This window comes from Pseudophryne corroboree, chromosome 6 (genome assembly GCF_028390025.1).
Source record: "Pseudophryne corroboree isolate aPseCor3 chromosome 6, aPseCor3.hap2, whole genome shotgun sequence".
Classification (NCBI taxonomy): Eukaryota; Metazoa; Chordata; class Amphibia; order Anura; family Myobatrachidae; genus Pseudophryne; species Pseudophryne corroboree.
The window spans coordinates 237,598,512-237,622,909 of NC_086449.1; the positions used below are offsets into that span (position 1 = coordinate 237,598,512).

Genomic DNA, 24,398 nt, shown 5'->3' on the forward strand with positions numbered 1-24,398 from the left:
CTTGAATTGGATTCTGAAAGGGAAGCCAGTAAAGAGTTTGTAGGAGAGGGGAGGTGGACGCAGTGCGTTTGGTGAGGAAGATGAGCCGGGCTGCATCATTGAGGATAGATTGGAGTAGAGAGAGGCATTTGTCAGGGATGCCAGTCAGAAGGAGATTACAGTAGTTTAGTCTGGAGATGACCAGTGAGTGAATAAGGGTCTTGGTAGCATCCTAGGTGAGAGAGGGTCTTATCCTGGAAGTATTTTTTTAGGTGAAAACGGCAGGTTTGCGGGAGGTGCTGAATGAGTGGTTTGAAGGAGAGGGAGGAGTCGAGGATTACTCCAAGACAGCGCACTTTGGGGCTAGAGGAGATAGTTGTGCCATTAAAAGATAATTAAATTATGGGAGGTGAGGTTGTGCGGGAGAGTAGGAAGATGATCAGATCAGTCTTAGACATGTTAAGTTTAAGAAAGCGCCTGGACATCTAAGAAGAAATAGCAGAGAGACAGTTAGAGATAAGAGTGAGGGAGAGGTCTGGGGAGGAAAGGTAGATTTGATTATCTTCAGCAAAGAGATGATATTGGAAGTCAAAAGAACTAATGAGTTCTCCTAAAGAGGACGTATAGAGAGAGAAAAGGAGAGGACCAAGAACAGAACCTTGTGGAACGCCTACAGGTAGTGGAAGGTGGGAGGGGAGGTGGAGTCATGAGAGGAGACAGAGAAGGAACTGTCGGAGAGGTAGGAAGACAGCCAAGAGAGGGCAGTATCATGCAGACCAATGAAGTGAAGGATTTGCAGAAGGAGAGGGTGGTCCACAGTGTCAAAAGCAGCATAGAGGTCAAGAAGAATAAGCAGAATAGTGGCCCTTAGATTTGGCAGCATGGAGGTCATTGCAGACTTTTGTGAGGGCAGTTTCAGTGGAGTGGAGAGAACGAAAGCCAGACTGGAATAGGTCAAGCAGTGAGTGTGAGGGGAAAAAATGGGAACAGGCAGAAGGAGAGCGGTAGCGGAGGAGGCAGAAGGGAATAGGGTCAAGAGGAGAGGGGAGGGGGGAACAGATGAGGGTAATGACTTCCTCACCAGATACAGGGGAGAAGGATGCCAGAGTTTGTGAGAGGTATAGGGGGGCGGGGGGGTGTAAGGGATTGGAGGTGGCTGGTTGCTGATGGTCTGGTGTGATGTGATATCCTGACATATGGAGTCAATTTGGGATGTGAAGTAAGTGGCAAAGTCAAGAGCAGACAGTGAGGTGGGCAGAGGAGTGAGTTGAGAGTGGCAAAGAGGTGTCGGAAGACTGGGATGAGGTGCTTGAAGTATGACTGTCTGGGGAAGGAAAAGGCAGCACTGAAGGTCGATAAGACAAGTTTGAAATAGAGGAAGTCTGCCTTATTCTAGTAAATCTCAATTTCTCTGACGTCCTAGTGGATGCTGGGAACTCCGTAAGGACCATGGGGAATAGACGGGCTCCGCAGGAGACTGGGCACTCTAAAAGAAAGATTAGGTACTATCTGGTGTGCACTGGCTCCTCCCTCTATGCCCCTCCTCCAGACCTCAGTTAGAATCTGTGCCCGGCCAGAGCTGGGTGCTCCTAGTGGGCTCTCCTGAGCTTGCTAGAAATAAAGTATGTTAGGTTTTTTATTTTCAGTAAGATCTGCTGGCAACAGACTCACTGCTACGAGGGACTGAAGCAAATCTACCTGCGTGCAGCGAGCTTGTGCTTCTTAGGCTACTGGACACCATTAGCTCCAGAGGGTTCGAACACAGGGCCTGACCTCGATCGTCCGTTCCCGGAGCCGCGCCGCCGTCCCCCTTGCAGAGCCAGAAGACAGAAGAGAAGGAGATGAAATCGGCAGCAGAAGACTCCGGTCTTCATTAAGGTAGCACACAGCACTGCAGCTGTGCGCCATTGCTCCCACTGCACACCACACACTCCGGTCACTGTAGGGTGCAGGGCGCTGGGGGGGGGGGCGCCCTGGGCAGCAATAAGAATTCCTTTTGGCACAAAACACACATAATACAGTCTGAAAAACTGTATATGTGTAAAAAAAACCGCCATTAAGCTATACAAAACGCGGGAGAAGCCCGCCGCTGAGGGGGCGGGGCCTTCTTCACAGCTCCGCTGGAAGGACGCTCCCCAGGCTCTCCCCTGCAGTATCCTGTACAAGAAGGGTAAAAAAGAGAGGGGGGGGCACATAAATTTAGGCGCAAATAAGATGATAAGCAGCTATTGGGAAAAATCACTCATTACAGTGTAAATCCCTGTGTTATATAGCGCTGTGGTGTGTGCTGGCATACTCTCTCTCTGTCTCCCCAAAGGACTTTGTGGGGTCCTGTCCTCATTCAGAGCATTCCCTGTGTGTGTGTGCGGTGTGTCGGTACGGCTGTGTCGACATGTTTGATGAGGAGGGTTACGTGGAGGCGGAGCAAGGGCAGATAAGTGTGGTGTCGCCGCCGACGGGGCCGACACCTGATTGGATGGATATGTGGAAGGTCTTAACCGACAGTGTCAACTCCTTACATAAAAGGTTCGATGACGCAGCAGCCTTGGGACAGCCGGGATCTCAGCCCGCGCCTGCCCAGGCGTCTGAGGCCATCAGGGGCTCATAAACGCCCGCTAGCTCAGATGGTAGACACAGATGTCGACACGGAGTCTGACTCCAGTGTAGATGAGGATGAGACAAATGCACAGTCTACAAAAGCCATCCGATGCATGATTACTGCAATGAAAAATGTATTGCACATTTCTGATGTTAACCCGGTTACTACCAAGAAGGGTATTATGTTTGGGGAGAAAAAGCAGCCAGTGACTTTTCCCCCATCTGATGAATTAAATGAATTGTGTGAGGAAGCGTGGAGTTCCCCCGATAAGAAACTAGTGATTTCTAAGAGGTTACTGATGGCGTACCCTTTCCCGCCTACGGACAGGTTACGTTGAGAAACATCCCCTAGGGTGGACAAGGCGCTCACACGCTTATCAAAAAAGGTGGCACTGCCGTCTCAGGATACGGCCGCCCTAAAGGAGCCTGCGGATAGAAAGCAGAAAGCTATCCTGAAGTCTGTGTATACACACTCAGGTACTATACTGATACCTGCTATTGCTTCAGCATGGATGTGTAGTGCTGTTGCCCGCATGGTCTGATTCCCTGTCAGACAACATTGATTCCCTCGACAGGGATACTATTTTGCTAACCATAGAACATATAAAAGACGTCGTCTTATATATGCGGGATGCACAGAGGGACATTTGCCTGCTGGCATATAGAATTAATGCAATGTCCATTTCTGCCACGAGAGTATTATGGACTCGGCAGTGGACAGGTGACGCTGATTCTAAAAGACACATGGAGGTTTTGCCTTATAAGGGTGAGGATTGTTTGGGGATGGTCTCTCGAATCTCGTATCCATGGCAACAGCCGGGAAGTCAACTTTTTTTACCTCAGGTTCCCTCACAGCCTAAGAAAGCACCGTATTATCATGTACAGTCCTTTCGGCCTCAGAAAGGCAAGCGGATCAGAGGCGCATCCTTTCTGCCCAGAGGCAGGGGTAGAGGAAAGAAGCTGCACCAGGCAGCCAGTTCCCAGGAACAAAAATCCTCCCCCACTTCCTCTAAGTCCACCGCATGACGCTGGGGCTCCACGGGCGGAGCCGGGTGCGGTGGGGGCGCGTCTCCGGAACTTCAGCAACCAGTGGGTTCACTCACAAGTGGATCTCTGGGCTGTACAAATTGTATCTCAGGGATACAAGCTGGAGTTCGAGGCGACTCCCCCTCGCCGTTACCTCAAATCAGCCTTGCCAGTTGCTCCCAGGGAAAGGGAGGTAGTGCTGGCGGCAATTCACAAGCTGTACCTTCAGCAGGTGATAATCAAGGTTCCCCTCCTTCAACAGGGACGGGGTTACTATTCCACAATGTTTGTGGTACCGAAACCAGACGGTTCGGTGAGACCCATTCTAAATTTAAAATCCTTGAACACTGATATAAGGAAGTTCAAGTTCAAAATGGAATCACTCAGGGCGGTTATTGCAAGCCTGGAAGAGAGGGATTTTATGGTGTCGCTGGACATCAAGGATGCTTACTTGCATGTTCCCATTTACCCAAAGCTGCTTTACCAATTAGCTCTCTGCGCTATTTATTATGGTATGGCTGATGTTCAAATGATCAAACTACAAATTTTACTATATTTCATATGTTTTAATACACATAAAAATTAGACCGGTCTAAAATATCATAAACAATGTAAAACAATAATAATCAGTATTATCAAAAATACTATAGACTTAACACAAGGAGGTGGAGCCAAGCTACTATATGCCCAGTTCTCGTAATGGACAAATAGTTTTGACTATACTTCAGTCCGCATATTAAACTTATTAAAATGCACATTCATTTATTTCTGTAACCCATGTAGGGATATGAGTTCCTTAAGTGCTTTTTAAAGATGAACAATGTTCCATATTCAACTGCTCGTCAGCAAAGACAGAAATAAAGCATGAAAATGCGCTCCTGGACGGAGCCTTACGTGTAATAACCGTCCGTGCTGTGTATCGCAAATTGAAGCCCCCAAAGGTCTGTGTCGCGGTCCCGGTTTCAGGGGATCAAGCGTCTGCAATGACGCCCGCTGATGACGAGGGTATCCAGCCACAGGGATCAACGAGACCGCACCGTTTTGGTGCTGCTTGCAAGCACCCAGGTCCCGGTCTCTCTCCTCTCAATTGCTGACGGGCTATTGTTGGTGGCGATGAACAGCAATATTGGTAGGTTCAAGAAGAATATATGGGTCCAAAATCCACACTTCTGACGCGTTTCGCTCCTTTTACAGAAGCTTTATCCAAGAATAATCTCCAGAGAATCCAGGACCCTTTTTAAAGAACAACTCTCCAACTCCATTGGTGCAGATAATGATGAATAATTATCACCTGTTGTCACACCTGCTCAACTACACCTCCTGCTCAAACCTCCTTATAATTACTTATGTTAGGTAGAAACTGTTTAGATTTCTTTTATTCCTAAATGAATTCTAATGTATAATCATAAACATATTATTATCAAATCCATCCATATTTAAAAAACAAATAAAAAACAGAAAAAGACATATATGTATAAATAAATAAATAAAACCCTATTGTCCGCTTGTCCATAAAATTCTCCTCTTTCAACTCTAATATATCCACAACTATTTACCAGATTATATTCATAATCTTTATCCCTAAGAGTAAAACCATACCCAATATACTAACAACATTATGAAATATAAATTTAAAACATTTTGGTTTGCTTAAATATACCACTATAATATCACCCCTTCATGTGATTCGAACACCTAGTTTCACCCATCCTAATCCTTTTCTCTACCGTTCCTCCACCACTGGATTCATATCAAACATAGAAACATGTTCTTTACTAATTTATCCATTTAACGAAATATATACATATGTGTACTGAACTCAGTAATCAAACCGACACTTATCCAGATTATCCTATTTGCCCTCTACCATTGTGTTTACACATATAAACTAAACTAATAATATATATAAATAATAAAAATGTTATTGCAAAATGTTTTATCATATTATCAATATTGAATATTCTCCTCTTGTGATTCATACACCACCCTTCCTTCCTCCCAACCCGTATCACTGTTGTTACTCCATCTCTGGATCTATACCCAATACCCAAAAACCACATCCCCCAACTGCCCTATTATTTAATCCCCTCCCCAACACATAACTAATTGAGATTGACATACACTCCTATTGACTAAGTTAAGTGTTTATACCCGAAACACCCAAAACCAATGATGCTTGGCATAGCCAAAAAACAGCTGTACCAACATCTTCTCCTTTTTTACAAACCAGGGGGTCAGTCCACTGATTTTCCAAAACAGACTCCTAAGCGAAAGATTCAAATTCAATACTTTCGTTGAATCCCTGAGGTGACAGCGTTTTTAAACGAAACATCCATAATGCCTCTTTTTTACATAGACTCCGAAATCGATCCCCCCCTCTTGTAGTCCCCTTCACATGATGGACCCCTATACAACTCAGCCCTTTTGGATTTGATTGATGTACCATAAGAAAATGGTGGGAGACGCTATGCTTGACGAATCCTTTGAGAATGTTCAATCGATGCTCCCTAAACCGGGCTTTTAATGACCGGGTGGTCCTACCCACGTACTGCAGGCCACAAGGGCACTGCAGCACGTAGACACAATAAACCGTGTCACAATTGATAAACTCACGTATAGTGAATTTCTCTTTTGTGACATATGATTCAATTTCTGTGGATTTATTAGCCATGAAACCACACGTTATACATTTTCCTTTTCCACACCTATAACACCCCACAATCGGATTTCCTAGCCAAGATGAGCTGCTTGATTGAGAGGTCTCCTTGGGTGGTTTCTTTAACATACTGGGGGCTAACAAGGTTTTAAGATTCCTATTCTTTTTAAAGATAATCTGAGGTTCCGCCAGAATAGCAGTCTGTAATATGTTATCCTGTTGTAATATCCTAAAATTTTCTTTCACCACTCTTTTGATTTCTAAGGACTGATTATTATATTTGGTTATGAACCTCTTACGTGTTGGAGTTTCCGTATTATTTATCCCACATACATTGACCTTTTTCTTTGTGGTCAATAGAGTATTCCTATCACATTTTTCTATTCTATCTTGCGCTGCAGATACTAAATCTTTAGGGTAGCCTCTGGCGACAAAATCACAAGTCATTCCTTTAGTTTGTTCTCTATAATCTTTTAAATTAGAACAGTTCCTACGCAACCTGCCAAATTGACTGTGGGGCACATTGCGTAGCCATGGTTTATAATGATTGCTGGAGAAATGTAGGAAGTTATTAGTATCAACTTCCTTTTTATAGTTTTTTGTACCTATAACCCCTTCATCAGAGAAGATAGTCAGATCCAAATAATTAATACACACCTTACTATAAGTGTGAGTGAATTTTAAATTAAAATTGTTTTTATTCAAATAAGTGACAAACTCAAGTGCTGATTGCGAATCCCCATCCCAAATGAACAATAAATCATCTATATAACGGCCATAGAATACCAGATTCACGCCGAATGGTCCACTCCAAATGTATATAGTAAGGTGTGTATTAATTATTTGGATCTGACTATCTTCTCTGATGAAGGGGTTATATGTACAAAAAACTATAAAAAGGAAGTTGATACTAATAACTTCCTACATTTCTCCAGCAATCATTATAAACCATGGCTACGCAATGTGCCCCACAGTCAATTTGGCAGGTTGCGTAGGAACTGTTCTAATTTAAAAGATTATAGAGAACAAGCTAAAGGAATGACTTGTGATTTTGTCGCCAGAGGCTACCCTAAAGATTTAGTATCTGCAGCGCAAGATAGAATAGAAAAATGTGATAGGAATACTCTATTGACCACAAAGAAAAAGGTCAATGTATGTGGGATAAATAATACGGAAACTCCAACACGTATGAGGTTCATAACCAAATATAATAATCAGTCCTTAGAAATCAAAAGAGTGGTGAAAGAAAATTTTAGGATATTACAACAGGATAACATATTACAGACTGCTATTCTGGCGGAACCTCAGATTATCTTTAAAAAGAATAGGAATCTTAAAACCTTGTTAGCCCCCAGTATGTTAAAGAAACCACCCAAGGAGACCTCTCAATCAAGCAGCTCATCTTGGCTAGGAAATCCGATTGTGGGGTGTTATAGGTGTGGAAAAGGAAAATGTATAACGTGTGGTTTCATGGCTAATAAATCCACAGAAATTGAATCATATGTCACAAAAGAGAAATTCACTATACGTGAGTTTATCAATTGTGACACGGTTTATTGTGTCTACGTGCTGCAGTGCCCTTGTGGCCTGCAGTACGTGGGTAGGACCACCCGGTCATTAAAAGCCCGGTTTAGGGAGCATCGATTGAACATTCTCAAAGGATTCGTCAAGCATAGCGTCTCCCACCATTTTCTTATGGTACATCAATCAAATCCAAAAGGGCTGAGTTGTATAGGGGTCCATCATGTGAAGGGGACTACAAGAGGGGGGGATCGATTTCGGAGTCTATGTAAAAAAGAGGCATTATGGATGTTTCGTTTAAAAACGCTGTCACCTCAGGGATTCAACGAAAGTATTGAATTTGAATCTTTCGCTTAGGAGTCTGTTTTGGAAAATCAGTGGACTGACCCCCTGGTTTGTAAAAAAGGAGAAGATGTTGGTACAGCTGTTTTTTGGCTATGCCAAGCATCATTGGTTTTGGGTGTTTCGGGTATAAACACTTAACTTAGTCAATAGGAGTGTATGTTAATCTCAATTAGTTATGTGTTGGGGAGGGGATTAAATAATAGGGCAGTTGGGGGATGTGGTTTTTGGGTATTGGGTATAGATCCAGAGATGGAGTAACAACAGTGATATGGGTTGGGAGGAAGGAAGGGTGGTGTATGAATCACAAGAGGAGAATATTCAATATTGATAATATGATAAAACATTTTGCAATAACATTTTTATTTTTATTATTTATATATATTATTAGTTTAGTTTATATGTGTAAACACAATGGTAGAGGGCAAATAGGATAATCTGGATAAGTGTCGGTTTGATTACTGAGTTCAGTACACATATGTATATATTTCGTTAAATGGATAAATTAGTAAAGAACATGTTTCTATGTTTGATATGAACCCAGTGGTGGAGGAACGGTAGAGAAAAGGATTAGGATGGGTGAAACTAGGTGTTCGAATCACATGAAGGGGTGATATTATAGTGGTATATTTAAGCAAACCAAAATGTTTTAAATTTATATTTCATAATGTTGTTAGTATATTGGGTATGGTTTTACTCTTAGGGATAAAGATTATGAATATAATCTGGTAAATAGTTGTGGATATATTAGAGTTGAAAGAGGAGAATTTTATGGACAAGCGGACAATAGGGTTTTATTTATTTATTTATACATATGTCTTTTTCTGTTTTTTATTTGTTTTTTAAATATGGATGGATTTGATAATAATATGTTTATGATTATACATTAGAATTCATTTAGGAATAAAAGAAATCTAAACAGTTTCTACCTAACATAAGTAATTATAAGGAGGTTGGAGCAGGAGGTGTAGTTGAGCAGGTGTGACAACAGGTGATAATTATTCATCATTATCTGCACCAATGGAGTTGGAGAGTTGTTCTTTAAAAAGGGTCCTGGATTCTCTGGAGATTATTCTTGGATAAAGCTTCTGTAAAAGGAGCGAAACGCGTCAGAAGTGTGGATTTTGGACCCATATATTCTTCTTGAACCTACCAATATTGCTGTTCATCGCCACCAACAATAGCCCGTCAGCAATTGAGAGGAGAGAGACCGGGACCTGGGTGCTTGCAAGCAGCACCAAAACGGTGCGGTCTCGTTGATCCCTGTGGCTGGATACCCTCGTCATCAGCGGGCGTCATTGCAGACGCTTGATCCCCTGAAACCGGGACCGCGACACAGACCTTTGGGGGCTTCAATTTGCGATACACAGCACGGACGGTTATTACACGTAAGGCTCCGTCCAGGAGCGCATTTTCATGCTTTATTTCTGTCTTTGCTGACGAGCAGTTGAATATGGAACATTGTTCATCTTTAAAAAGCACTTAAGGAACTCATATCCCTACATGGGTTACAGAAATAAATGAATGTGCATTTTAATAAGTTTAATATGCGGACTGAAGTATAGTCAAAACTATTTGTCCATTACGAGAACTGGGCATATAGTAGCTTGGCTCCACCTCCTTGTGTTAAGTCTATAGTATTTTTGATAATACGGATTATTATTGTTTTACATTGTTTATGATATTTTAGACCGGTCTAATTTTTATGTGTATTAAAACATATGAAATATAGTAAAATTTGTAGTTTGATCATTTGAACATCAGCCATACCATAATAAATAGCGCAGAGAGCTAATTGGTAAAGCAGCTTTGGGAATCAGCACAGGGACCACCTGTGCTAATTATTCTGACTTGAAGACCCCAAGTCAGTAGCTCTGTATTGCAGCTTGAGAATAATTAATTGATGATATATTAATTAAATTCAATTAAGCGCCTGGTTGCAGTTTGTGTGTTGTTCCCATTTACCCACCTCACCAGGAGTACCTCAGATTTGTGGTACAGGATTGTCATTACCAATTCCAGACGTTGCCGTTTGGTCTGTCCACGGCACCGAGAGTATTTACCAAGGTAATGGCCGAAATGATGATACTCCTTCGGAAGAAGGGAGTTATAATTATCCCGTACTTGGACGATCTCCTTATAAAGGCGAGGTCCATAGAGCAGTTGTTAGTCAGCGTAGCACTCTCTCGGGAAGTGTTGCAACAACACGGCTGGATTCTGAATATCCCAAAGTCGCAGCTGATTCCTGCGACGCGTCTGCTTTTCCTGGGCATGATTCTGGACACAGAACAGAAGAAGGTGTTTCTCCCGGTGGAGAAGGCCCAGGAATTGTCCTCTCTGGTCAGGGACCTCCTGAAACCAAAACAGGTGTCGGTGCATCACTGCACGCTAGTCTTGAGAAAGATGGTGGCTTCTTACGAAGCAATTCCCTTCGGCAGGTTCCATGCAAGGATCTTTCAGTGGGATCTGTTAGACAAATGGTCCGGATCGCATCTTCAGATGCATCGGTTGATCACCCTGTCCCCAAGGGCCAGGGTGTCTCTGCTGTGGTGGCTGCAGAGTGCTCATCTTCTCGAGGGCCGCAGATTCGGCATACAGGACTGGGTCCTGGTGACCACGGATGCAAGCCTCCGAGGATGGGGGGCAGTCACTCAGGGAAGGAACTTCCAAGGACAGTGTGAAGTCAGGAGACTTCACTACACATAAATATACTGGAACTAAGGGCCATTTACAACGCCCTGAGTAAGGCAGAGCCCCTGCTTCAAAACCAACCAGTGCTGATTCAATCAGACAACATCACGGCGGTCGCCCATGTAAACCGCCAGGGCGGCACAAGAAGCAGGATGGCGATGGCAGAATCCACAAGGATTCTTCGATGGGCGGAGAATCACGTGTTAGCACTGTCAGCAGTGTTCATTCCGGGAGTGGACAACTGGGAAGCAGATTTCCTCAGCAGGCACGACCTCCACTCGAGAGAGTGGGGACTTCATCCAGAAGTCTTCACGCAGATTGTAAACCGTTGGGAACGGCCACAGGTGGACATGATGGCGTCCCGCCTCAACAAAAAGCTAAAAAAAATATTGCGCCAGGTCACGGGACCCTCAGGCGATAGCTGTGGACGCACTAGTGACACTGTGGGTGTACCAGTCGGTTTATGTGTTCCCTCCTCTTCCTCTCATACCCAAGGTACTGAGGATAGTAAGAAAGAGAGGAGTAAGAACTATACTCATCGTTCCGGATTGGCCAAGAAGAACTTGGTACCCAGAACTACAAGAAATGATCTCAGAGGACCCATGGCCTCTGCCTCTCAGACAGGACCTGTTACAGCAGGGGCCCTGTCTGTTCCAAGACTTACCGCGGCTGCGTTTGACGGCATGGCGGTTGAACGCCGGATCCTAACGGAAAAGGGCATTCCAGATGAAGTGATTCCTACGCTGATAAAAGCTAGGAAGGATGTGACAGCAAATCATTATCACCGCATATGGCGGAAATATGTTGCTTGGTGTGAGGCCAGGAAGGCCCCAACAGAGGAATTCCAGCTGGGGCGATTTCTGCACTTCCTACAGTCGGGAGTGACTATGGGCCTAAAATTGGGGTCCATAAAGGTCCAGATTTCGGCCCTATCTATTTTCTTTCAAAAAGAACTGGCTTCACTGCCTGAAGTTCAGACGTTTGTTAAGCGAGTGCTGCATATTCAGCCCCCGTTTGTGCCTCCAGTGGCACCTTGGGATCTTAACGTTGTGTTGGATTTCCTGAAATCCCACTGGTTTGAGCCACTTAAGACCGTGGAGCTAAAATATCTCACGTGGAAAGTGGTCATGCTATTGGTCTTAGCTTCGGCTAGGCGTGTGTCAGAATTGGCGGCTTTGTCATGTAAAAGCCCTTATCTGATTTTCCATATGGACAGGGCAGAATTGAGGACTCGTCCCCAATTTCTCCCTAAGGTGGTATCAGCGTTTCATTTGAACCAACCTATTGTGGTGCCTGCGGCTACTTGGGACTTGGAGGACTCCAAGTTACTGGATGTAGTCAGGGCTTTGAAAATCTATGTAGCCAGGACGGCTGGAGTCAGGAAAACTGACTCGCTGTTTATCCTGCATGCACCCAACAAGCTGGGTGCTCCTGCTTCAAAGCAAACTATTGCACGCTGGATCTGTAACACGATTCAGCAAGCTCATTCTGCGGCAGGGTTGCCGCATCCTAAATCGGTAAAAGCCCATTCCACAAGGAAGGTGGGCTCTTCTTGGGCGGCTGCCCGAGGGGTCTCTGCTTTACAGCTTTGCCGAGCTGCTACTTGGTCGGGTTCAAACACATTTACAAGTTTGATACCCTGGCTGAGGAGGACCTTGCCTTTGCTCATTCGGTGCTGCAGAGTCATCCGCACTCTCCCGCCCGTTTGGGAGCTTTGGTATAATCCCCATGGTCCTTACGGAGTTCCCAGCATCCACTAGGACGTCAGAGAAAATAAGAATTTACTCACCGGTAATTCTATTTTTCGTAGTCCGTAGTGGATGCTGGGCGCCCGTCCCAAGTGCGGACTCTCTGCAATACATGTATATAGTTATTGCTTAACTTTATTGTTATGAGCCATCTGTTACTGAGGCTTAGTTGTTATTCGTACTGTTAACTGGGTATGGTTATCACAAGTTGTACAGTGTGATTGGTGTGGCTGGTATGAGTCTTACCCTGGATTCCAAATCCTTTCCTTGTTGTGTCAGCTCTTCCGGGCACAGTTTCCTTAACTGAGGTCTGGAGGAGGGGCATAGAGGGAGGAGCCAGTGCACACCAGATAGTACCTAATCTTTCTTTTAGAGTGCCCAGTCTCCTGCGGAGCCCGTCTATTCCCCATGGTCCTTACAGAGTTCCCAGCATCCACTACGGACTACGAGAAATAGAATTACCGGTGAGTAAATTCTTATTTTTTTTTTTATTAATCTGGTGGGTAAAGCATCTTTTTTTAAAGGTGTAAAACAGTCACAGTTACAATGCATTACTAGCATGTTTATGTCCAGTTTAACACTCTATTGTGCTTGTCGTCATTCTTAGTGTCATAAAGCTACAGTAGCTGTGAAAGGTTTATAAGTATAGTTCTTGTGACATTGAAACTCTTTGGAGTGTTCACACACAATCCTGTTGAAAGCAGAAGACAGCTCTACGTTACACAGAAGCAGATTTAAAAAGGCAAATTACATTAGTTGATTTTAGCTGGATTAAAACAAAATAATGTATTCATCCTTATCTGAGGGTGTTGTATTTAGAGTAAACTCTGTGTCTCATCTACTCCCCCTAGTGGTCTTTCAGTACTTTTGATTATTAAAGCTGGGGGTTTGTTTTATTTTTTTCTTTGACCTTCCTTAAATTATTTATTAAATTATGTACAGTATATGTATTAGTAAACTTGTGAATTTAAAAAAAAGCAAGTTACAAGTCATTGACTTATCCACAGGCTCATTTTAAGATGAATGTCCACTTAATGATCTTTGTATCATCCTGAACCTATTTAACTAGTTGGCAGATAAATCTGAATAAGTGCAGAATGATACTGTAAAAACATATCAAAGTACAGCCTACCAGTTTAGGAACCCTTTATAATCCTTTATATCAAGGAGTGTTCTTGAGTTGTTTTGTTTCCTACTGCTTAGTTTGGCTTCACTTATGACTTAAAAATAATCCTGAGAATTATGGGTCATTAGACTGTCCTTATTGCACGTGGTTCTGTAGAGATGTGTTTTCCCAGAGAACCAGTCTATTCTCTCTCCTGAAAGGTATCAGACACCTCTGAGAGTACATTTTTATCTGATTGAAATAATCCATTCCTACAAAAGAAAATATTGTTTTGCACTTTAAAGAAGAAGTGAGAGCACATGTGCACCTGAAGTTTGTCTATGTCCTCCCCTTGGCCACAACTAACCTCACACACCACCATCTTGGTCCACAGGATCATGGGCTTCCTCAGAACCTAAGCCCCTTGCGGGCTTGCTATGCTCGCCACAGGTTCTATTACTGTGGATGTCGTGGACACCACGAGTGGGAATAGTCCCTGTTTGTCGGCATGCCGACTGGCGGGATTTCGTGCAGGATGTATTGGTCGGTATTGTGACCGCCGATCACATAATTACATACCCCCTATATACCCTATGACATAGTCTATCTTACAGATTCCAGTGCAGGGATTGCACAAGATTGGCAAGAATATAAGACGACATTGACTTTTTTTTTCCTCATGTGCCTTTCCTTTTCTTACTTACACCTTCTTATTTTCCTTACTCCCGTTGATGGCACCTAACCCCGGGTTTTCTATACCTGTCCTATATTGTATTGAACTGTAAGTGCTGTTTTCTTGTTTGATCATTTGATTATGTACTGTGTAATGGGCGCTGCGGATCCCTTGTGGCGCCATATAAATAAAGGATAATAATAATAAGTGTTGTACATAGGAATCGTTCATAAAATAAGTCTGTTTGAACCAGAAGATATTGGTAAGCAATTTATTGGAAGCTATATAAATTGCTCTGAAATACGGTCATAAATCAGGTGCATTTTCCTTCGTAACCCTCAATTGGCTATGGTCCGTGCTCCACAATTGTTCTTAACCAAATGTTTTTGTTGCAGCTTTTTAAGTGCCCAAGAGCTATGTACCCCCAGGGCTCTCCTCCTTGTAACACGCCATTGATTCCTTGTGATGTGTGGCTTTCTTGCAGTGCACAGGAAACCTTTTTACAGTGGGACCAATGCAGACGGTTTTACAACTTCCTCATGGCGGATAATATGAAGAAAATCATCCTGTCTCATAGGTAATTCATTTACTAAGGATATATGAACCGTGAAACAGCACAATGTCTGCTCAGATCCAGAGAGCTAGTAAATTGTATGCACATGTATGATTGTTTAACGCTTAAACTTTCCAGTAGGACACAGAATATGCCTGTTACAGTACCTGTACCAACCATCCTGTATATAAATCTATCTGGCCCAGAGGTAAAATTCTCTGTCTGTATCATATGCACCTGGACTTAAGATCCTTTTTTTTAGTGATTATTCTGTCACTTTAGGTATTTGCTTGTTGTTCTGTGTCCTCACATCAAAGAGAAGTTGCAGGATTTGAGAGAGATTGCACCTCTCCGATTTGCTGGCTTATATACTCTCAAGTGGTGTGCTATATGCATTGCTTTTATTCGCCGCATACTTAGATCTAGTATAAAGGAAATAAAGTAGCTCTTCTTATTCAGAGTATTGTATGGTCCGCATTGGGGAACTGACTGAAAAGCCAAGAAATAAGCTAAAATTAAGTTTGCATATGGCTGAAAAGCCATAATCATACTTTAAAGCAGGGATAGACAACCCGTGGCACTCAAACTGCTGTGGAACTACACATCCCAGCATGCCCTGCCACAGTTTTAGCGTACCCTAACAGCAAACCTGTGGGTGCCTTCCCCTGCTTTAGAGCAGGCCATTAAATGTAATTTCAAAAGTTCTTGTTTGTTGATGTACAGTATAAATGGCTTTTTAGTTTGTGGCAAGTGGCAGCAATAATTCTAAAAGATGGTTCTCTGCTTGACCGTTCCTGCTCGTTATAATATGCCTTCCCCCAATATAGCAAATAATGTATCACCTGATGCCAGATCCCAGCTCTCACCTATTCTATGCCCTGAGGAAATAACTTCAACCCATCCGTACCTCATCAGTGGAGTTCAGTCCATAGATGAATTTACCAGAGCACAGCTACTAATAAGTGGGGTTTTCGGGGTGAGGGGTGTGGGCTGTATTGACAATGTTGAAACACTGAGCTAGTCACTACACATGTTGGAGCAGGATGAATCCCCTTTCATACAGACCCGTTACTTCTGCTTACTGTGTATTTCGAAAAGGCGCCGTTTCATCTCAGTAGGGTGGCGTCTGGCCACATTATCGGCACTTGTGCGATCTATTTCTGTCCGACTGATTTGTTTACAGACAGTTGAATAGTTCTTTGTCTTCTATAAATAAAGAATAAAAGTGCTGCTATATTAAGACATAAGTTTTAAATCTGTATTCTACAGACTATCAGCCTTGTTAATACCCACCAATTGAAACCATTGCTGTGAGACTAGTCTTTTGATATTTTCTCCTTTTTTGTTACATTTTTACCTAACGTATTTTTTTTACCCTAACTCATATGTTGAATGCATAGTAGTGTGTCAAAGGCTTTGTACAGTCATTCCCCACCTTATGCTACATTCGGGTCATCATTTGTTAAGGATGTGCTGACCTATGTTTGAGACTAGTGAAGTGTGTGGTATCCTACCGAATACCAACAAAAGTCACACACTAGCCCACGCTACAGGCCGCTGCATCAGAATGTTTCTGCAGCTTTGTCCTTAGCATGGGGGATAGTGTAAATTGGGGAGGCACAATGACCATAAGGACCAGGGATCCCTAGGTCACCAAGGGGTTTGCAAGTGGAAGACATGAGCCATTGTATCTCATCCACATCACATATTAAACAGATACAGGAACAAGCTCCAATAGCTAATATGTAATCCCAAATGTAGCAAGATGCTTTACATTAATTTGGATGTAGCTAGAAGTACACATACAGAAATAGTTGTGGTAGTAACTGGGACATCAAGAAATACAATTTTAGAATTAATCCCCCCCCCCCCTTTTTTTTCTCTATAGTAATATAGCCGGGATAAGTGTGAAGTGAAGCAGAGTACAGGTCAAGAAAGTGCTTTCTATGCCATAAACCACATATCATTAGCAATTTTATTTATGTTTCCTATTACTGACAGTCACAGTTATCTGAAGTTTTCTAGTAACATTCAACTTTCTGTTGGAAACACTGTTTCCCTGTCACACAGCATTCTGAATGTAGTCTAATAACATAGCAATTTTCCCTGTGCCCAGCGGTGTTCACGGGGGCTGAAGCATCAGCGCTCACCGTTCATCTCCCGGCCATACACACTGGCCGAGTTTGAGCTCAAAGTAGCTCAAAACGCCAAAAGTGATCTACGTTGAGCTCAAAACCAGCAAGTGTGTATGTACCTTTACTGCTGGAAACACTGTTTCCCTGTCACACAGCATTCTGAATGTAGTCTAATAACGTACATCTTACTGTTGGAAACACTGTTTCCCTGTCACACAGCATTCTGAATGTAGTCTAATAACGTACATCTTACTGTTGGAAACACTGTTTCCCTGTCACACTGCAAGCTGAAGGTATTCTAGTGACGTACATCTTTATGATGGAAACACTAGAACTGACCAACTATCCTCCAACCATCCAAATGACCTACTTGTCTGTCCAACTAAAACAATGCTCCACACATCTAACCATCTTTTCCATCAGACATGCAGACTAGCCAACTTCTCTCCAACTTGCGATGTCAACTTGTGATGGTGGATTTCTAACATGAAACATTATCTCAGGTGACGCGTTTAGAGCTTGTGTGACCTTTGCTTTTACAAGCACTCTGTCTGCACTATAAATATTGACTGTTCTACAGTTGGTGGCAGCAAAAAAAAGAATGTCAGCGTGTCTTGACAATTACCTTTACCATAGAAATCCATCACCTTATATTATATCTGTCCAAGCTGTTCACCATGCACTGAGCGAAGTCCACATGTGAGCAAAACACTGACAATACTTTGTATGTAACCTAAGCCAGATATGAAATCAGTGCGTTAGTTTATACCACACAATATAAATGTGTCCTTAGAAGTGTAATATAATTGTAGGCATTAACTGTACTACTTTGTTGTTGCTTTATAATAAAATATATACTAAAATAATAATTGCAAGAGACGCTTCCATTGATGACCTAGTTTATTTTTACCCTACAGTCACCTACGTTATTTGGGCAATGTCATTACAGTTTAGGTTAGATTTTTTGTTTGATTATGGTAGCAATACATTTTAATTACTGTTGCATTGCAGTGGAGGAACGTCTCAAACTGCCAAATATGGTTTTATAGAATGAAGTACTACTTTGTATTCACTCTTTCTTTTACCCTAATGTATGCATTACAGTAAGTTGTGCTTTTAGTTGGAGTGTTATAACGCATACATTTATTGCTCTTAGACAAGCTCTCTTTGGAGACAGCAAAGTGAATAAAATCTTCGAGGATTCAGTCCTGAGCCGATTGTACACTGCTACATCTCTCATGCAGATCGATGATACTATAATGAGGTAAGCATTGTAAGGCATGTCCTTCAAAGTCTTCCAAGTGATTATGTTCTCCTTTATCCTGTGACAACAAGAAAGATCAGAGCTCACACAGAACCATGAGGAGAACTCAAAGCAGATTGTGGGTTTCAGGATGGGACAGGGGACATGTCCTCGGCTCTTTATCCTGTGAGCCACGGCAAACTTTAAACCAGTTCTAGTGGATTACATTTCCAGTATTTGTATACATTGGGAACAGTGTTAAGCAATATGGCGGTTGCTCAGATGGTATGTTGTGCATATAGGTTCTGTGTAGTAGAGAATGCAGTTGGTCTGCATTCGTTTTTCTGCATGATCTCTAACCAATGTTTACAATTTTATATTTTTACAGTATATATTTTGGGGGAAAAACAAAAGCTTAAAGTGGAGTGCACAGTAAACCAGAGTTTCATAACTCCATCATGACAGTCCAGGTTTTAAGGATAGCCATTGATTGACTCCAGATGATTAAATCAAATTGACCTGACGTACTAATAAGTCACCTGTGCTCAAGCATGGATCTACTTAAAACCTGGACTGTGATGGCGGAGATTGGAAACTCTGCAGTACACAGTGGGCTCCATGTACTAAGGGGAAATAAGGGGGCAGAACGAAAAACACAGAGAAAATCCCTGTACATAGGATTTCTCGATATGTTCTAAAGGGATTTCTCTGCCTGCCTTCAGCCTGCATGTAATAACAGCAGGCTAGAATATAGGCACTAGGGTGGCCAATTGTCCAGAATTCAATCCCGGTATTGGAGCTTCCAATCATGGGGATTTCAGGATTGGACAGCAACCTAGTTTTTTATATGCCGGGCAGGGTTGAGTGTCCTCAGGACGCTCAGACGCTGCCCGGCTCCTCCTGCTCACTTCCCCCGTGTCTCCGGCTGGGCACACTGCACAGCGTGATGTGAAGTCAGAGGTCACGCTGCGCAGCCAGCCGCCTGCCCACCCGCCGGAAATCTCTCCAGCCCTGCACTGGCCGGCCGCCGGATCGCCCAGGATGTGTCCCACCAGCCCTCCCGTCCAGATTGCTGTAAGTTATCTGGGCTGGGCAGGGGGGGTGGGACACATTGAAATGCAGCCAATCCCAAGTATCCAAGGAATCCCGGGATTTATCATTTTTAAATCCCGATTCCCGGGATTGAAAAAATGGCCTGAGAATGGCCACCCGAATAGGCGCCTATGGTGAAATTAAGTTACCGATCTATTACCAAAGAGAGAAGTCACCTACTGTCAGCTGTATTCTCCAGTACCGGCTTCATCACCTCTAGCTGCCGATATCTGCTTTCCTTTACGTGAAAACTAGTTAGAAGCAGGAAGTGAGCCCGGTCACATTTGTCTGGTTGTCCAATAAAGATTGGGGCAAAAAAAAAAAATCTTAATTCTTCCTGCTGAATCTGCATGGGACAATCAGGTTAATCAGGACACGGAATATGTCTCTGCTAACATCACTGAGGGGGGTGACTTAACGTTCACTCTTTTTACAGGGGTGATTTTAGTAAACATTGCATAAGTGGATAGTTAGTACATGGAGCCCAATGTTCTTATCTTTGTGCGATCAGCTGAAGAATCCTTCACAGAGCAGATAGTGGACCTGATTCCGATTTGTATGCAGTGCCAATATTTACGCAGCTAAGCGATTCTTGGAAGATTGCACACATGCCAAGGTAGCTTTGTGATGCTGCTCGCAGTGAGGGTTTAGTCTCAGAGTAATTGACAGTCAGAAACCGTTTGGGGGAGTGATGAGACAGTCATGTCACGTTTTCAGGCCGTGTCTCCGTCTACATCTGCAGTTACATATGCAGAAAACATGACGCCAGTGTGGCTGCTGTTGCAGCACTTCTGTGAATCGATAGACTCACTCAGGGGTTCGATGTCCTCGGATTTGCGTCAATGCTACAAATGTATATGCAGTTGCTGATATGTAGCAAGGGCTCCGGTGGGCATCTCTATTCATTTTTGGATGAATGCCTCAACTGCGTTGTTTCTCCAGTCTGTTGGCTTAATTAGGCTTTAGCCTGCATACTGGAATCAGGCCCTGTGCCCAGACAAATGACTTCTATGTCCTGGTGTCTTTTAGTGTGTAGTTAATGTTGAAGTAAAGAGTTTTGGTTATACTATGTTTTGATTTCTTTGGCATTTTAGAAAGTTCCATGGCTATAAGTCTCTTAAGGAGTACTATGAAGCGGAAAGCTGTGTTCGGTATTTGCACAACGTAAGTTCGCTTTAGATCTTTGTTATATTTTTAGAGTTTGATGCACTAATGGAATACTGTTGTTTGCTAATTGGAAGTTATTCTGTTTATTTTTCTCCATAGATTCATGTTCCCCTCATGTTGGTGAACTCTGTGGATGACCCACTAGTACACGAGAGTTTGCTATCCATTCCGAAATCCCTAGCTGGTTAGTTTCTCATGTAGCATAACTCCGTACATCACCTCTGGTCACAGCCTAGTAAAGTAGCTGCTGCTTTTTGTTCTGTGAATAGTCTCAGTCTGTGTGATTCTTTATTCTGCTAACTGCCTTCTTTGTCCTACCTTGTCTCATATTCAGCAAAGAAAGAAAATGTGGTGGTGGTTTTGTCACGTCACGGAGGACATCTGGGCTTCTTTGAGGGTGCTGTGCTTTTTCCAGAGCCTTTGACCTGGATGGACAAACTACTGGTGCAGTACTCCAATGCCATGTGCCAGTGGGAGAGAAATAAGCCTCAGTGCTCTGATGCGAAGCACGCAGAGACGGAGCACAAGTAAACTACGCACTTCCCAAAGACTTGCCTACAGAATCATCATTTTTTTTTTATGCATTTATAATTCTACAGTTCTGTATTTCTTTGTTTTTCTTTTTGCTACTATTCTTCATTAATTGGGTCTGCCCAAGCTATCTTTGCAGTAAAATACCAGGGAAGAGGCCATGACTCCACTGTGAGCCTGTACAGTTCCTGCTCTCCCATTTTGATAATTTACTGCAGTGCTTTACGTAGTATTTATGTATTCTATTTATTGCTGTTTGGAACAGCAAGGCCATCATATTTGTATCTATATATTGTCAAATATTAGCGTGAAACAGATTAATGGCAAATCCAGACACCTGTCGTTGAATGGGTGAGACTTTCAATGCTAAACATACATTCCGATTTGCAGTAGAAAAATTGACATCTGCGATCTGTGAGGGTGATTCAGATCTGATCGTAGATGTGCTAAATGTAGCACATCTATGATCAGTTACTCAGACATGCGGGGGGACGCCCAGCACAGGGCTAGTCCGCGACGCATGTCTGGCCCTCCCTCCCGCATGGGTGTAAAAGCATCGCACTACAATGCTGTCAATCAGGCAGAGGCAATCGCAGCCCTGAGATGCTTTCGCATCTCACTGGGCTTCACGGGGAGCGCAAGCGCAGTGTGTCCGCTGTGTGAGCGCACTCCCCAAAGGGCTTCAGACTGCGATCGCTGCAGCGATCCAGTCTGAGTGACCTCTTATATCCTCTGTGATAGCAGTCATTTGCTGCATTAAGGGAATCTTTCCAATCCGTGGGGCAAACAGCATGGCTGGACAAGCTCAAGGGGCTCCTGTATCCTAAGAACATACTACGGTGGCCACATTTTCGGTGATTTAAGCAGGTTTATTTGAAATACAGGCAGTCCTCTGAATTTGTCTGATGTTTATTTCAAAATGATCTTGTCCAGTCATGTGCTGGAATAATAAAAATCAAACAAGTTACACGTATTATCTTCCAGAAGTACAGTAATGGAAGTGCAGGCCTCATCTTGTAGATTTGAGTCAAAATTTGTCATTTAAAGTTTACCTGCTGCCTACACTAACTGGAGACAGGCGTTTGTGGGCTGAGCTAGTATAATTAGGAACTGGTGACATGACTGAGCCATGATGGAGAAGAGATTGGGTCCGGCCCTGATACTATGGAGGGTATTGCCCCAGAGAGGACTGTGATTGTGCCCCCAATAACACAGTACTCCATGCTTTTGTTTGGTCACTAGCTCCTAAGGAATTGATAGGCTGTATCCCCATGAACAGTGCTTCAGTCCACTGAATGGCTGCCTTCATTCTAAGTGAGGGAGTGTTGCATTTAAGCTCTTTAGGCATTGAAAGGTTATACTAGAATGATTACACTGTTTGTGTCTGTCTGACTTAACTAAAAGGGAACATGAAGCAGAGTTTATTATTGTTTTCTACAAGTGGACTTGCACAGCTTTGGCTTCCTTATGTTATTTCCACATTTCGAACTGCACTTAATTTTTTTTTTGGAGGGGGAAATGGGGTTGTTTAATTTTAACAAAGCCATTTAGTTTGATTTGGAGACGTTATTATTGGTTTGTTAGTTTTCACAGTGTGAATTGTGATGGATTAGTTTATGTTGGTTATGGTCCATTGCAGCAGCAGTTAACACCTGGTGACTCCTGGAAATGATTTAAGTTTGGAGTGTACACAGGTATAACAGTGTGTCTGATTGTAGGCCTTCTCTGCTCCCTAACACCCCGTCTCTGATCTGACACACTGCTTTAGTTGCTATCTTCTCCGCATATGGCCTTGTAATCCCCAAAGATAGGAGTTTCAGATCCATGCACTTGATGATCCTGGCCGCATCAGTACAATGAATGAGTACTGAGTATACTTCCTTTCCTCTCTGAGCAGCACTTTTCCGTTCCTTGTAAAACAGGGTCTTTACTAGCTGGGCTTGAAAACATGGCCTCTTCTGTTTGTGTCTGTAACTGTTTGTCTTTATGTGTATATATTTTGTCTTGTGCATATGTTTTTTTTCTGTACGACTGGTTTGATTTGGGAGAGAAGAGGTAACATTTCTGGTGTGAGAGTATGCTTGAAATGAATGTAGTAGTTCATGCAGTTCTGTGAGTATGAAGCTGTCTGGCAGACTGAGTCTCTTACATGGCTGACTCTCCCCACAGCAATGCTAAGGCTAGCACAGAGGTTCCCAAACGCGGTCCTCAGGGCACCGCTTCCTTGGCCCAGGTTTTAAATGTATCCATGTTTAGCCACAGGTGACTTAATTAGCACCTAAGTCAATTTGATTTAATCATTTGTGTTGAGCCATGGATATACCTAAGACCTGGACTGTTGGGGTGCCTTGAGGACCGCGTTTGGGAACCTCTGGGCTTGCAGATCTGCTACATTGGACAACCAACACGGCCTAATTCAGACCAGATTACAGCAGCAAATTTGTTAGCAAATGGGCAAAACCATGTGCACTGCAGGAGGGGCAGATATAACGTGCAGAGAGAGTTTGATTTGGGTGAGGTGTGTTCAAACTGAAATCTGATTTGCAGTGTAAAAATAAAGCTGCCAGCATTTACCCTTCACAGAAACAATATAACATGTGCAGAGAGAGTTAGATTTGGGTGGGTTATTTTGTTTCTGTGCATGGTAAATACTGGCTGCTTTATTTTTACACTGCAATTTAGATTTCAGTTTGAACGCAACCCACCCAAATCTAACTCTTTCTGCACGTTATATCTGCCCCACCTGCACTGCACATGGTTTTGCCCATTTGCCAACAAATTTGCTGCTGCGATCAGATCTGAATTAGGCCCACAGAGCGCTGATTTCCTCATGTGCCGCTGGCAGCTAAAAAACTTCCATGTGTGACATTCTATCTGTGGAGTTTCATGGCTTTATGCTAGTGTTACATGAGGCCTGGTTTCCTGATGCGGTTATGGACACGCAGGATGTAGTGCAGCAATTCACAGTTCAGTTGTTATACCCTCTTTTCCTTGTACCTCGCAGTTTCATTTGGTATAAATCACTCTGAATCTGCTCATCTACAGTACCTTGCAGAGCAGTCGGCCTGATGCATTTGTTTGATTTTGGCCTTTACTAAAAATTGACCCAAATAGTATGGCTCATCTTCTCAATGAGAAATATTTATTATACAACACTTTTATCGCAAGGTGTCTAATTTCCTGTGTATCTAGCAATTTGTTCCATGTCATCCTTTCATCACAGTGGTTTGCATGGGAATAAAATGGTAGTACTATGTGTGTGTGTGTGTGTGTGTGTGTGTGTGTGTGTGTGTATAGAGAGAGAGCGAGAGAAAATGAATCTCATTTGAAACCAACTG

General features: G+C 43.0%; 1 protein-coding gene across 1 annotated transcript in view; it reads left to right on the top strand.

The window, feature by feature from the left end:
• Positions 1–22,261, top strand: part of ABHD2 (abhydrolase domain containing 2, acylglycerol lipase) — a 133,364-nt gene extending 111,103 nt beyond the window's left edge. Inside the window, exons 7-11 of the mRNA XM_063925781.1 lie at positions 14,824–14,916; positions 18,184–18,291; positions 20,457–20,526; positions 20,629–20,713; positions 20,864–22,261. Coding sequence (XP_063781851.1) covers positions 14,824–14,916; positions 18,184–18,291; positions 20,457–20,526; positions 20,629–20,713; positions 20,864–21,060 — 553 coding nt within the window. The 3' untranslated portion in view covers positions 21,061–22,261. The remainder of the gene's footprint in view (positions 1–14,823; positions 14,917–18,183; positions 18,292–20,456; positions 20,527–20,628; positions 20,714–20,863) is intronic.
• The last annotated feature ends 2,137 nt before the right edge of the window (positions 22,262–24,398 follow it).